At 36.3% G+C, this 16112-nt stretch overlaps 1 protein-coding gene across 1 annotated transcript in view; it reads left to right on the top strand.

Annotated features, from left to right (window-relative positions):
* Nucleotides 1–267: 267 nt before the first annotated feature.
* Nucleotides 268–16112, top strand: part of GPM6A (glycoprotein M6A) — a 246269-nt gene continuing 230424 nt past the window's right edge. Inside the window, exon 1 of the mRNA XM_015592820.2 lies at nt 268–406. Within this exon, the coding sequence (XP_015448306.1) occupies nt 403–406 (4 nt within the window). The 5' untranslated portion in view covers nt 268–402. The remainder of the gene's footprint in view (nt 407–16112) is intronic.

Raw genomic sequence — 16112 nt, 5'->3', positions numbered from 1 at the left:
TATTATCTACCAGGTCATTCTTGCAGCGCTGAGATGGGTGTGTGTGGTGTGTGTGTGTGTGTGTGTGTATGTGTGTGTGTGTGAGTGTGTGTGTGTGTAGTGTAGTGTATTTAACGTATTTAAGGCGGAGGCGTTTGCACGTGGCTCGCGGGAAAGTGAAAGGGGCGGGGTGGGCGGCTAGGGAGGAGAGCCACCGACAAGGGGAGGGCAGTGGATCGTAGCCAGAGGAGGCAGGTGGGAGAGGGAGGGGTCCAGGAATCCCGGGAACCGGCTCTGCTGGGAGGGGCAAGGCTGCCACTTGCCGCTGCGCCCAGAGCCCGAGAGCCGCTTGGAAAACTTGGCCCGCGCAGCGCAGGGTCGCTTGCGCTCTGGTGTGGACGCAGGACAGCCGGACCTCCCGCCATGGGTGAGTGCGCGGGCGCGCGAGCCGGCGCGGGGCGCCCGGGGACTCAGCCTCGGAGTGGGTGGTACGGGAAGAAAACCTCTGTTTGCAATCCTCCTGCCTCCCTTGTCTGTATCTAAACTTGTCCTGGGAGCGAGGCGGAGGGGACGCGGTGGCATCCGGAGGCGAGGGCCGCGAGAGGTGCGCCCGGGCGCTCGCTGCGGCGTGGGAGGAATAAAGAGAGCGGATTCCCGGGACACCTCGGTCCCTGCGTGTGCCCACGTTGCAGTGTGCCGCGAGGGGAGCAAGTTGAGGTGGGGCATGAGAAACGGGAACTTCGAGCAACTTCCATTCGTACAGGTTTGCGTGCTAGGGTGCTAGGGCAAGGGAGGCTGGGCATACTTTCTGGTCCCCGTCTCAATGAAGTGCCACATTTGCGTCCGAAGCCTGATTCTTTCTACACCAGAGCCGGGCAAATGGCTGGGTGACAAGGGCGTCGGAACTGGCTCAGGTCCCCGGCGGCGGAGTGCGCGTAGGTCGGCTCTGCTCGAGTTTGTAGACGGAGTTCACTCCTTTGGAGTTTAGCGGCGGCAGCTCGGAATAGCCCCAGGAATGTGGTGGGCGGGGTGCAGGGGTGCGGGAGCTGGGTTTGAGATGGTCAATCTGAACGGAGCTCGAGGAGGGAGGTGGGGTCCCTGGAGAGTGAGGAGAGGCGCAGAAGCGGGCGGTAGAGAGGGAGTCGTACATCCCCCCGGACGTGGCTGGGTTTGTTCGGGCGCCAGGAGTGTACGCGGCAGGGCTGTATTTCCACGGTTACCGATTAGCGACCCCCCAGCAGTACGGGTTTACTATTCAACGCCAGTTTACTCATTTCTTCTTGTCTAAGTCCGTTACGCGCCCCTCCCCCCCAGCCTTCCTCTTGTCCTTTGTTGTGAGGGATTTCTTCCACAGAAAAGGCCTGTGGGATTGACGTGCTCGGGTTGAAATTCCTAAATTCCCACAGGCTCAAGGGCTAGGGGATGCTTTGACTGCTAATTGGTGGGGTTTATAGACATTGGCCAACTTGGAAGAAAGGGAAAAAGGAAAACCGAGGACATTTTTGCCAATGAATGTTAATTGTGGTCCAGACATTCATGGTCTCTTTTTGCTTGACCCAGGAAGAGTCTTAGACCCATTTTTAGGGTCTTCGAATAAAACAGTGTTGCAGGTGATCTCCAGAATGAAGTCTTTAAAAGTTTTTTTGAAACGGAAGGAATATTTTCAAATTAAAAAGAAGAGATAAAACATGTTTCCAAATGTGGCAGAATGTATTTCAGACTTGCTTTCCTTTCCTTTCCTTGTCCGTCCATCCTCCCTCCCTCCCTTCCTTCCTCCTTTCCTTCCTTTCTTCCTTCCCTCCGTCCCTCCCCCCACGCCTTGTATATGGGCATAAAAACTGGATGAAATAGCACATGCAGGAGAAAAGCTCTCATAAATGGAAAGCCAAAATGATTGCGTGTAGTCTATTTATTTACTCTATTAAATGCATTAAGATATTATTTGGATCTAAGAAAAAATCTCTAGAAAGAATGACATTTTTTTTGTTTATCCTGTAACCTTAAGCTTGAGTGAACTCTGTCAAAAGGTAACATATTCATTATTTTGAAGTTAATTATTTCTCTAGCTTGCATGTTCAAACTATAATGAAAACTATTGGTCCTGGATTTTACTTCAACACCCTTGGATAAATTGTGCATGATCCCAAGTTATAGGAGAGTGTTATTGTGGAGAGGAGGTGGAATTAACACCTGAGCTCTTATGATAATCCCAAACTTGGTCCCTAACTCTTAAGAGTTCTCTTTCCTGTCTGTAATCTGACAGATACTTCAATATTGTCTCTTCCTCCTTCTGCCAGGAACAAATTACATTTTTCCTAAAGTAACTGAGTTCACTAAAAACTCATGTCGGTGTCAGGTGTCTAGGAGGTGAGAGTGGGTAGAGGAAGCAAGTGAAAACTCAGAGGTCAGGGAATTTGAGAAAAGAACAAGAGTGCAGCAAAGGAGAGTGAGAACCTGAAGCTGGGATTCAGGACAGTGACCCGGACATGCAGTCCAGAAATAGGAAGAGCCAACAAGCAGATGGGGCCGATGACAGAGAGAAGGAAGGAAATATGTTCAGAAACTAGAGCGAACACACATGGTCACTTAAGGTCATCTTTTTCCTGTTTTAATTTACTTGTGAAAAACACAACTTCATTACTTAGAACTTCTTTTATTGGATGGTAATCGGGGGTGAGGGTTCAGCATTGGAGGCCAAATTGCTAGAATAAAGGAGAAAAACAGCATAGGAAAATGCCTGACTATTCCAGCAAGGTGAAACCTCCTTCTGATGTCATGACAACTGAAATTTGTCTCTTAAAGAAAGGAAAATGGTGCTATTGGGATAGATATAACATCAATTCCTGTTTGACTCAGAAAAATAAATCTGTACTTAAGCATTGTGGGAGAATGAGAGTAGTTGATTTATCAAATATTCTGAATAATTGATAGTTATCATATCTATAATGCACAAGGCTAATTCTCAAAAGAAAAAAAGTTATTTGCAAAGTAGGCAAATTGAGATTTTGGCATCTCATGCTTCCCCTTTTCATTGTCTTTCCTCAGCTTATCTAGGTATGCAACAGGTTTCCCCTCTGCTCCAAAATTTTGCTCTCCAGAAAGGATATGATGAAATATTTTATACTCAGAAATACAGGACTAACTCTTTGCTAAGAATATTTACATTTTATCTGCAAGATTTACTTTTACTTGCAAGGTCTCTAATGGAGGATTTTCAGGATGCAGTGTGAAATAGGTTAGAAATATTTTTAATATATTCTCCAACCACAGCACTAACTGTTCTTTATTTTATTTAAAAAATGATGTTGAACATTATTTAGTTCCACAGGAATTATTAGGGTAAGTTTCATGATGGGAGTGGTATTGAACCTGATTTGGATGTATGTGAAAGATTTAAGAAGGGAAGAGGTGTTCTATGTTGAATAATGGGCCCCTTCCCAAGGCAAGAAGGATATGAATTTTGGAAGCAGTAAGACATGGAGCTGGATTGTCGGGATGGCACTTGACTCTTGAGAACCTTCGAAAACAACCAAAGGAATTTAGAATCCACACAATGGAAGTCATGGAAGGTTTTTGAGCAGCGAAGAATTATAATGAAATTAGTGTTTAAGGAAGATAAATTGAGCCGTGTTGTTTAAGACAAAGGGCAAATTGGAGAAGAGACACACAGTTGTCATAGTAATCCTGGATGATATATGTTTAGCGCAGTCGTGATGGAATGGTGGTAATAGTGGAAATGGAAAGAAAATGATGGATGAAAGATATTTCTAATTAAAAATTATAAAATTAGGCAATCGAGCAATAAAAAGGAGAATGAATAGGAGATACGCTATGGAGATTTGAAACCTTGAATATTAGGGAAATAGTGTGTCCCTTTATTGGCTATTTACAGGATAAATCGGATGGTTTTTTTTCTGGATGCTTTGAGCAGGAAATTAATTTTAGTTTTGAAATGTTAAGAGGTGATGGCTAGACATCTAAACACAAATGCTTAGTAGATTGGAAGTATATAATGAGAATATAATCAGAGCACAAGAACAAGAAGGAAAATAAAATTTGAGGATTTCCAACCTTTAATGAAAGGTAAATCCATATAATGAATTAACTATTTGAAGGTGTGATATAAAGTGTGCTGGTTGAGGGATAGGAAGATAAAGGATAAACACTGTTTGCAGGAAGGGGAGAATCAACCACATAACGTATATTAAAATGCCCTCAAATTAGAACAGTGAAATGTGACGACTTTAACATTCGGTGTTAGATCTAGAGGTCCATAAATTTTGACAAGAAAATAAAATCAGGTAGAAATATTTGCTCTCATTCAATTTCAGTAGAAAATGATTCGGTTAAGGATCTGTAAAATTGTTTGCTAATTTAGATAAAGAATAATGAGATAAGGTATTGTCTTGAACTCATACTTTTATCAGGAAAATTATGACTCCCGGAGGCAGTTATGAACAAGGTATAAAGAGCCAAGATTTGAAGCAGGAGTAGCAGATGATAATCCCTTATGTCTTTGGGTGGGTCCTGTAAGTCTTGGGTATCCTGTTTCCTCTTTTGTTTGATGAGGGGGTTGGGCAAGATTCTGTAAATTTGTGTAGCTCAAATCTGGATTCAGTAACAATTAGAGGAAAAAACATATAAAGGAGATACGGTTGAGCTATTTCCATTAAGCAAATTAAGAACATTTTAATGATGTTAGACTACTAGGTGAAATTTAAAAGGGTCATTTGACCTCTAGTGTGTTATTTTTGCTAGAAAGTTATAAAAGCCTGATAGTCTTAACCTGAGCAGAGAAAGTTAAACCAATGTTCTGGTTATCTTTGCTGCGTAACAACTATACCCAAAACTAGTGAATTAAAACAGCAGTCATTGTTATTTCTCATGGTTCTGCGGGCTGACAGCTGAGCGTTTCTTATTTAAGGTGTCAGTCCAATATCTGCTGGGAATTCAGCCACCTGAAGACTTGATTGGGCTGATTGTCCAAGATAGCTCTCACATCTAGCTGGCAGTTGTTGCAGGCTATTGGCTGAGAGTCTAGTTGGAGCCATCTCCAAGTGACTTTGGGCTTTTCACAAAGTGTTGGCTGGGTTCCCAAAGATAACGTTCCTAGAATAAGCGTCTCAAGAAACCTAGGCAGAAGCCACAAGGATTCTTATGACCTAGAACATCTTAAGTCTCAGAACATCATTTCCACTACATTCTAATGGTCACCGAAATCATTAAGAGCCGTCAGATTCAAGGACAGGGTATTTATTAGACCCTCCCTCTGTAGGCGAGAAGTAGCTAGCATGCTTGCTCCAGGAAAGGAGGAATTGAGGTAGCCAATGAATTGATCTTATTCCTAAAAGAAATGTATTACAAGTGTGCTTCACAAAATAGACATCATCGGGTTTACGACTGAAAATTTGATCTAAGTTTTCTGAAACACATATGATAAAAGCTTGAATCTTTAATGAGAAATATGAAGAAATCTAGACAGTCACTAAAATTTCACAGCAAAACATTTCAGTGTGGAAATTACACCTGGGTAGAAATGTGTTAGTAGAATACTGGGAAAACTATTCAAAATGTCAAATACGATCATCCAATCTTTCTTAGTTTAATTTAAATCTGAAGTTTCTAAGGCTATTTAAAATTACTATTTATTTTACTTGGAATTGAGTTTGTGTCATAAATTGAAATGTAGGTAAATTAGTATAAGTCCTTTATACAATTTCCTTTTGTCATAATAAACTAAATCCTTTATAGTGAACTGTTTAGAAGCTTGCTTTATTTTTCAAGTATGTGTTAATTTTACAAAATACATAATTTCAATTGGTATAGTGTCATCTAAAAATAAGTCTAGGCTTAACTGTACTTTTTTTGGAAGATATGTTTCTAAATTAAAGATGTAAGATTCAATTTAACAAAACTAAATGTAAATTTCATTTTATTATTTTTAACTGGAAAGGATCAGAGCTGTCATTTATGATAGAAAAATAAGTCTTTCTCCTAGACAATTGAAAAACAAAGAAAAATTGAAGTAAATGAGATGAGTTTAAACGCAAGGACAGAAATAGTTTCAACCCAGAAAATTAGAGGCCTTAAAAAAGAATTGGATTCTGACTGTTTCGACTTCATTGATTTGAGGTCATTCTATTTCCAACTGTTTGACAAGAGATGAAGAATTAGGATAATGTGAATCAATACACTCTGTGCACACTACTCATGATACAGTAAACAAACCACATCTGCACAAGAAATAAGGGCTGACCTACATAACCAATATAACTGGAATAATGCCAGAATCCAGAAGGTAATATGACATGTAGTTAAAACAAATTCTTCTTCAGTTTTTAAGATAAGCTGTCAAAATAGTCACTGCTTACTCTACCATGTATAAAACATGCCAAAAGCATATAATAGCAAAATAAACATCTCTTACTATTTCTATGAAAATTCTTATTCTAAAACCTCTAATTTTATTGTCTACCTAGAATAACTTAGATAATATGTTAAATACTAATTCCTGGGCCTTAGTGATAAGATTCAGGTTCAGAAGGTTTGGGCTTGAGAGGGGGACCTGCAGTTCTAACAAGCAGTCCAACCAATGTCAGGCAGGAAGTCTGGGGCATGCTTGGAGAAATAGCTATTCCAGAATGCCTCTCTCCTTCATCAGGCTAACTGAGCTACCCCTTACAACTGTAACTCCTTTACTTGTATCTCTAATTTATTGCCTTTAATTTCTAATCCAGTTCTCAACACTAAAAAAAATGTTACCAAGAGCTACATTTTGGGAGTGCTGTTACGTATCACTGTTTCACTTATTAAGTCTCCATAGTTGCTGCCTCTTTTCCTCACTTATGTTGATGTGGTGATGTTTTCCAGAGTTTACTGAAACTCTTCCCCTGAAAATTATTAATGTCTTCCAGCCTCATGGTTTCAGATATTATTTATGTGTACATAACTCCCAAATCTTTATTGCTATACTTGACTGTCAGCTGTCTTCACTCAGTCATCCCTCTTGTCCTTCAACCTCAATATGTAAAAACTGAATTTGTCCTTAGATGAACGGATTCTCTCTTCTCCCTTTGCTTGCCTTCTTCCTCCTCTTTCTTTTTCTTGATGACTTTGGAATATATCTGGTCTTGTTGATCTAATGTCATAACATCGCTTAATGTCCGCAGCTGCTTTTGCTCAGTTCCTCCCTTCCTCCTGCCTGGACTTTAATGCTCTTTCCTCTGCAAGTTACGTTCTCTCTTCTAGTCTCCTCCCAAATCGTCCTAATGTGATAATCAGAGCACCCAATTCAAGCACAACTTTTATCATGTCATTTATCCTCTCTAACCTTATTTCCTGCTATGTTCTCTCATGCATTTTATGCTCTAATCAACAAAAACAACAACAAAAAAAACGAAACAAAACTAAAAAACAAAAAAAAACCAATCACAAATTAATTTTATCTACTCTACTTACTCTTTCTTACATCCAACTATTTGATCATGTTTGTTTTTGCTCCTTGGAATGTCCTTTCTATTTCTCCATGAAAATGCAAAACTCTATTGATTCTTCATTAGCTCAGCTTAAATATATTCCCTGCATGAAAAATTTCCATGATTTGACCAGCTTAATGTTCTCCAAAGCCTGGTGTATGTACTAGTGAAATGCAAAGTATTTTTACTTGATATATTTCACAAATAACTTCTACAGTATTTAATATGTGCCAGACACCAATTTAAGTGCCTTATGAATATTTAGTAATTTAATCTTCATAACAATCTTGTAATATAAGTATTATTATCATCATCTTAATTTTTATATAAAGAGGTTTAAATAATTTGCCCAACGTAACCTAACTAGTAAGCAGCAGAGAGGAGATTTGAACTCAGGCAGTCTGTGCTCCCAAACACGATGTCGTACTACCTTTCCATGTCAGGTGGGGCATGATCCCATTTTAGGTGGTTCAAGGACATGGTGTTAAATAAAATTGACTCTTATAGTGATAAAATCATTCTCATCTCGATTTTTTTTCCCCAATTCTTTTAGTTAAATCAAGGAGAAATCCTAATTTAGTTATTCGTTTTATACATTTCATAGCCATTACCTTAACAGATCTTCCTTTCGCATAACATGATAAATGCATCTTGATTTAAATAAACTGAAAGGCAAAGTGATACTCAAGTAAAAATAAGATCAAATAATATAAAAGAACCAATGGTATTTCACACATTTGTCTTTATAATAAAGAGAGGGCAGGCCCTAGATTTTGAGCCTTTGATAATCATTGTTAAGATAAATGTTTATTTTTTAATTTACGGTAGACATTTAAAGTTTGATTTAAAATATATTTTAGTAAAAATGTAAATTGTGTTTTAAAATAAGAAGCAAATGTGAGTAATGATGGTATTCAAATATGGGGCAGACCATATACCTGAAGACAACTTGATGCTATAGTAGTAATTAAACAGTTCAATACATTTTTATCCTAATATATCTACTAATTAGCATTGGAACTTGGACACTTTTGTCACTTAACCTTCTGGATCTCAAAGCATAATTGATGGGAATAATACCATCAATATCTTATAAGAATGTTTATAGAAAGAAAGATATTTGAAAGAGCTTTGACTATAATAAATGCTCGATAAATTATTACATTTTTACACATTGCTAGTAGAATATGGTAAAAATCACAAGTGCCTGGATTTAGTAAACACTGCATCTGAAAGTCTATCTTTTCTATACACTCTCAATGTTTTAACTCTACATTTTTTATGACATTTGTTTACGAATGTTTATTTTCTCCCCTATTATTTGAGGTTGTGTAAAGACTCTTACAGCAGCAACTTCCAAATAATTGGCAAAGAAACCAACAAACACTATTATCATAAGCTATTTGTCTAATTCTGCCTACCTTGGTCACTTGGTAAAAGTTGCAGAAATATTTGACTCTTATTTATGTAAAATATATTTAGAATTAGTTATGACAGGAGACAGAAAAGAAGACAAAACTGTGGAATGAGTCTATTTGCCCAGAACAAGTTTAGGGATGTGGTTGTGGGAGGGATTCTACACCAGGCCAAAGGCCCTGATGAAATGAAAAACATTAAGACACAAAGGACCAAGAAGAATCCACTGAAAAGCAGAAGAGACAAAGTTAGTGCACTTTCAGGAAAGTCAGGGGAGACAGTGTTTAGAGAAATGAGTGACCTGCAGTATTCAGTACAAAAGAAAGAAGGAGAGAGAAATGACATTTCTTTTCTTTAATGGCTTTTTCAACTTGTTGAAATTTGAGTGTTTTTAATAAAGGGATGAAGATACAGGTTTGCTTGCATGGAGTAGATTTGAAGGACCAAAAACAAAAAAAAGAAGGAGGGAAGGAAGGAAGAAGGAGGAAGGAGGAAGAAATGGAAGGAAGTAAAGGGACAAAGAGGGAATGGGGCAAAGAAGAGAAAGAATTTGGATGGATCCAAGGCCAGGTGAGGATTCTTATCAGGTAGTGAAGAACTGCAAGAATTGCTTTCTGTTTTAAGAAAAAGGGGACTGATCTAAGGGAGAAGAATAGACTAAAAATGCCATGGAATGACAGAATCCCTGAGCAACATATTACAAAATGATTAATAATATGAACTTACTCTATATTACTTAAACAAACTTTTGAAAACAAAACAAAATAAAAGATGATATTTTGTCTATGACAATGTTTTATGGCATATAAAGATTTTTTTAAATGAAAGACTATGCTCTTTGATTATTTTAAGTTGTATTATAATAAGTCCAGTAAAAATGTTATAACTTGTCTGGTTTGACAAGCATATTTTGTTTACTTTTCTTGTATGTCATTTATAGAGAATATTTATACCCTTAATACTAAGAGTAAATGGATAAATACATGATCTATATTCAAACAGTTAAATGAATCAATGGAGATGAAGCATATTGTGATTAAATACTCACTAGATCTGAAATCGGAAGATAATGGTTCCTATCCCAGCTCAATGTTATTGATCTGTGTTACCTTTACCTCAGGTGTAAATGAAGGACTTAGATTAAGTGGCCTGTAAGATTCCATTCAACTCCAAATGCCTATAAGCTATTAAAAAAAAAAAAAAGCAAATAAATAAGTACAACACACTGAAGCCCATATCCTCATTAGATTACTGAAGAGGGTGGTTTCTCAAAACTGCAAACAGATCTGTCCTTCTCAGTCATTTCTCTGTGGTTTCAACCCAGACTTTCTAACAGTGAAGACTGTTAAAACTTCAACCAGAGATCATTTTATATGTATAATAATTTGCTATTATTCTTTTTTCATAGCCTTAGATATATATTTTTTATACATATCAAGTAAGGATAAAGAAACAACTGAAACAAAACAAAATGCCAAACTATCAATATTTTCAAGAATTATCTGAGGCTTCATTAGGCCACATTGCTCACTTATGATTTATTATATATTATTATTCATGTTATTAATATATAATAATTATAATGATATATTATAACATTGCTATACTAATATATTATCAGTAAGTGAAGGAACTAGTTGATGTATTTTAACATGTAGCTTTATATTTCTTATGCTGGTAGCACCCTGAACTTTTGTAGTATATTGCTTTGTGTATGTATATGATACGGGTGGGAGGGTGGTCCTTGTTTCTGCATTTCATTTTATTTGTTTAATTTTTATGTGTATGAGTACAAAATAATGTTTTGTGAGGTGGTTATAATAAAAAAGGAGTCATTTTGCAAGTTTTAGAAATGGTATTTTAACCAATGACAGTGTTTTCTGCTGGTTGAAAAATACCACTATGCTTAACTTCTAGTTTAAATCCCAAGCAAACATTTTTAAAAAGCGAACTATCAGAGCATAGAGAAGGAAATGATATCTGAAAATATAAAATAAAACTCACTGCTGGCTTATCCTTCTGGGTATAACATCTTGTGTTTGCTATTTATTTTATTAGAGAAAAAACATATACATGTAAAAGAGAAATGCTGAAATGGAATTTTGTTTTAAAATAGTTCTCAAGACCAAATTCACAGTATGTTTACTTTAATAGGTATTTTCTGTTATTGAGATAAGTCAACTATGACTTCAGGTAAGCCAGCTATGTGCAGATAACGAACATTGGATACTAAGGGCATTAGCGTTTTCTGCATTCCCATTTCAGCTTTTCTACTAAATAGTACAAGAAGGACAAAAATTCATGATAAGAATGTATTAGATCTTTGAGACATGTGTGACAAGATTATCCATTATTGTCACTGTTTTCACATTCTTTTCCTTCTAAAGAAAGATTTATAAAGAATACAATTTTGTTTAACTGCTATAAATATAAGAGAAAGTAAATTCACAGTGACAAGTCTCTAGAGAGGAAAAAGCCAGAACAGCTATTAATATAGGTGCACAATTTCTAAGTAATTGGTTTCTTAGTAGACATGAAGTAGAGACTACTAGAAAAATAAGTGTTATTAGTTTCATTCATTTCACAGCAATTACCTTAATGGAGTTCCCTTTACATAACATGATAAATACATCCTGGTTTAAATAAACTAGAGGTAAAGTGAACTCATCTTGGAAGAGGTAGAAAGTTTAAAATACCAATGAAAACTCACATATCTCATTACACCACATTAATATCATCATTGTGGCAGAATCATTGTACCTACGGCTACCAGCACTTTCATGGTAAGACAGTACTCTGTGTTATATACTTGATATTTTCTAGCAGAGTAGATCTTAAGCATCCTTACCATTAAAGAAAACCCTAACTATGTGAGATGATAGATGTGTTAATTAACATAATTGTGGTAATCATTTCATAATGTATACATACACAATTTTAACAATTTATTTGTCAATTACACTTCAATAAATTTGAAAAAAAACCTTAAGAAACTAAAAACCTAAGTTAAAAAGAGTACTCCTCTTCTCAAAAAGCCTCTTAAATTTATTTTAATATTTATTTGACTGGACAGATATTTCTTAAGAGTCAACCACATGCCCACCCTTTTTTAAATTTCTGCTACAAAAGAACTTAGGTGTTAATTGGAGATATAAAACACACATGGGAAACTATTTGAGAATTTTATAATATTCGACCATTGAGATCTAGGTTAAATACAATGATTGCTAAAACCATTGGTCCAGAATGGAAGAGATCAGTGGAGGCTACAGTCATCAGGGGAAGTTTTCTGCATGAGGAACCTTGAAGAGAAGCTGCATTGTGTGTGACTTTGTCAGGAAGTGGGGTGGCAGTGGTGTGGACACAACCTGAGAAGAGCAGGAGCAAGACATGGAATTGTGATGAGCATGCTTAATGACTCATCTGAACCTGCTTCCCTCCAGCTCTCTTATATGAAGGCTACTAAGTTTTCCACTTTCCATGGCCTCTGGAATGGAATATGGGTTCTGCCCTAGCAGAAGTTGGCATCTTTGATGTTTGGTCTATTAATCTACTCAACTTTCTAATTGACCTCTGCAATGGATTCACTTCCTGCTCACTCCCTTTTATTTATAGAATACTTTGTCAACTATTTTGCTCTCTCTTATTGTATTCCCCAAGATCTAATGAACATTTTCAACCTATGTGGGCAACTCTTTCAACATTAGTTATTTCTACCTTCACTACTCTACTTCAATCTTGGCTCCTGTAACTCACCCCTGAATTTTGTCATTCAGATTTTCTGAATATGTAATTTTTGTTTTTTCTTAATCTCTTTTTTTCTCTGAATATGTAAATTAAAACCATCTATGCTCACACCACCAGCAACATTGCACAACGGCAGAGGGCATGATTTACATTCTATCATTTGTGTGCCAAAGAGTTCCAGTTAGGTAGAACACAATATGAATGGTGCCCTAGTGACAAGCAGAGTTGGGGTTCTGCTAATCACAGCATCTTATCCTTCTGTTCCCTCACTCTCTTACTCCAGTTTAAACCTTCTCATTGTCCTCACAGGGCCCTTAGCACCTTGTCCCATTTGCTTTCTTTCTACTCCAACCTATCATTACTGCTTTTTTATTCAGTCGTGACCCATAGTTAACAACTACTCTTTGCAAATACTCTTGACTCCCTTGGCCCTTTGTCCCACAGAGTCTGGATTATTGCAGCATAGATGGGAGAAAGGCTTGATATAAGGCTTAAGAAAATGGTTATATTACATGATCATGCAGTTGTAGCATTTAAGATAGGGAGCGATAGGGAATTTAGCATATTGCATTACAGATGTAATAGAAAGGAAGGAAATATGAGAGATAATGAGGAGAGAAACTGTCTTTTTATCTGTTAAAATATCAACCAGTCGAAGTTGTTATTCTGATGAAAGAGAGGAAGGAGTCATCAAAAACAAATACAAGCAAACTGAAAATATTCACAATTCAAGCTGAGTAGCTGTTCGCTCTCCTCAAGCTGAGTCCTGTTTTGTCACTGGCTTTCTTCTTCTGCTCCAATGGCTGTAGCTCATTGTTTATTTATTGGCTGTTTAGTATTAAAAAAATCTAGTCTTTGATTGTTGACAGCAAATGGGAGCACTGAGCCTGTACCTCACGGTCCACTGGCTATCATCTTTGGCTGTTAAGCTCTTGGCTGGCTTTGCTGCTCTTCACTGTCCTCAAAGTTTGAGAAATCTGGCTGCTTTATTGGTTGTTGTTTTCCTAGTCTTATTAACACTTGCCAAACCTTTTGTCATGCATCTTTAGAACCATGACAGCTTCTAGGTCAAGTTGCAGTTTTGATCACAGCATCTTTAGAAGTAAAGCTAAGGACTACATGAGCCATTTCCTTCTCAATGATTGCAGTGGCTGCTGACTAGCTGCATGCAGGCTGTTGGAGCCATAGCAACGTGTCCTGCTTACTATCTTTTAGGCATCTGAATTAAGTTTCTTTACTTTGGAATATGTAATTACAAAAAGGTCTGATCTCCTAGGGAAAAGGAATATGTTCTTTTATTGAAGAACAAGTTCATGGACTTAATTAAGCATTCTTTTCTAACGTTCATTTCTGAGCTAAGCTAGAGATTATTTGCACTCCTTTCCTTCTTTTTTTTCTTCTAGTTTTCATAATTAGGCTTTCAATGGACTTAATCTTTTAATTTAAAAATGATTATTTACCAAGTTTTTTTGTGCCACTTCTTAGGTTACTAAGGTAAACATGCCCAGCGATAACAAAGAAGAGAAGTGCGTTGAAGTTGCTATAAACACAACGTGACAAATGCTTAAGTTTTGTTTTCAACAAAAACCCAGGGCACTTTGTAGTCAATGATGTTGTCCTAAGGGGAGCTATAGTTATTTTATTTTTCTAAAGAAAGGAAAATTTAGCAAAGTAATCTATTATTTTTGTATTAAATTCTACTGGTATAAAAATACGAATAGAAAAGGATTTTTCTTTGTTTACAAGTAACAAATAATTGTAATTTCTTTCTACATAAAGAATATTTTGAAGGCATGGAATGATAAAGTTTAGACTTCTCACAGATAGGATGATAGTGAAAAAATGGTTATGTTTCTTTATATATCAACTTGACCAGTGTTTTACATTCTCCAATTCATTAATTTCTATGCAAACCTGAACAAATCAGCCTTTTCTGGCAAATTCATGGCACTTTCATTGCATTTTTTGATTTAGAAAAGTTCTGTTTTCAATTCCTAGATTCACTACTTTGGAAAAGTAATCTGAGCTTCAGTTATTTTATTTTATTTATTTATAGGCAAGATAATAATACTATGTATCACCTGTTTTTGTTGATATGAATGAGTAAGGGAATGTAAAATATTTTTTAAAGTGTCAGACCGAGAGTACATATAAACACGTGCACACACACACACACACACACACAAATTAATCATGAAAGTTTGTCTTAACTAAATCTTTAGTCTTAATTTCTTTTCAAGTCTATGATGCAGAAAAGTCTAGATTTGTGATTATAAGACAAGCTTCAATCAAATCAGTGTCTTTTTCCCCCACAAAACCAATGCACAGTATAGTCATGTGTTTTCTTAGTAATAAACTGATTAGCTATGGCTATCATGGATAGAAAATATTATTAAGAATAAAATAGAATTAAGAGCAAGGCACTGCTCAAAAAGTGTTTAAACGTAGTCTTAAAAACCAGAATTTGTAAAGTCTGTCTCTATAATCTATTCATCAAGCAAATTTTAAATTTGTGATTTGCTAGACAATGTACTTAGTGCTAGATATTGCCAGTACAAAGATTAATAAAATATGAGACTTGATATAGTGACAAAACAGTAGGAGTAATAAGGTATAACAGAAGCTGCAGTGGAAATTTGTATGGTGTATATGGGCAGAACATAGTATTTAAAATTCCTCCTAAAATGTCAGTAAAAGATTCCTATGGTGGTCTAGGACTGAGCCATAAAACTTGAAATGGTTTGCCTGATACATGGATCAGGGTAAAGGCATTCTAGCCAGAGGAATAGTTTGAATAAAGCATTGACGTTAAGAAATAATGAGGCATTTAATGAATTGTAAGCAGCTCAGTTAACTGGACTGTAGAGATGTGGTAAGTATGCATTCATGAAGATGGATGATGAGGTAAAATGAGGCATTTTGGAGGTCTTAATTGACATACTAATAGTCGGCCTTTAACGTAGAAAGCATGGGAGCCACTTTTGGGTACTCAGTAGGGAAATAAGATACTGAGATTTTGATTTTATTCAGATCATTCTAGCGGCATTGAAGATGAAAAATATGATAAGTGGAAGATTAGGAACAAGAAATTGTAATAAAGTACATTTTTAAGGGTAGAGGTAGAAACATCAAATATTAGACTAAAAGAACTACTCTAAATGTGTTTTAAAAATTAGTATGTCTAAGTAACATTTATTAGAATGAAAGGATAGTTAAAGATCTGAAATTTTATTTTTAATGTTTAAAGGAGAAAAACCATATGATCATCTCGGAAGATACATATTTAATAAAATTTAATATTTTTGATAAAAATTGTAAGCACATTAGGAATGGAATATAATATTTATAAAATAATCTAGGATATCCTACAGGAACCTACAAATCATGTTATATTTAGTGGTGAAACACTAAAAGCATTCTCAATAGAATAACAAGACCAGGATGTTTACTCTCACTGTTAATATTCAGCACTGTCTTAAATGTCTAACCAGTGTA

This window comes from Pteropus alecto, unplaced genomic scaffold (genome assembly GCF_000325575.1).
Source record: "Pteropus alecto unplaced genomic scaffold, ASM32557v1 scaffold24, whole genome shotgun sequence".
Taxonomy (NCBI): domain Eukaryota; kingdom Metazoa; phylum Chordata; class Mammalia; order Chiroptera; family Pteropodidae; genus Pteropus; species Pteropus alecto.
The sequence above is the reverse complement of the archived record's forward strand: the minus strand, read 5'-3'. Positions and strand labels throughout refer to the sequence as shown.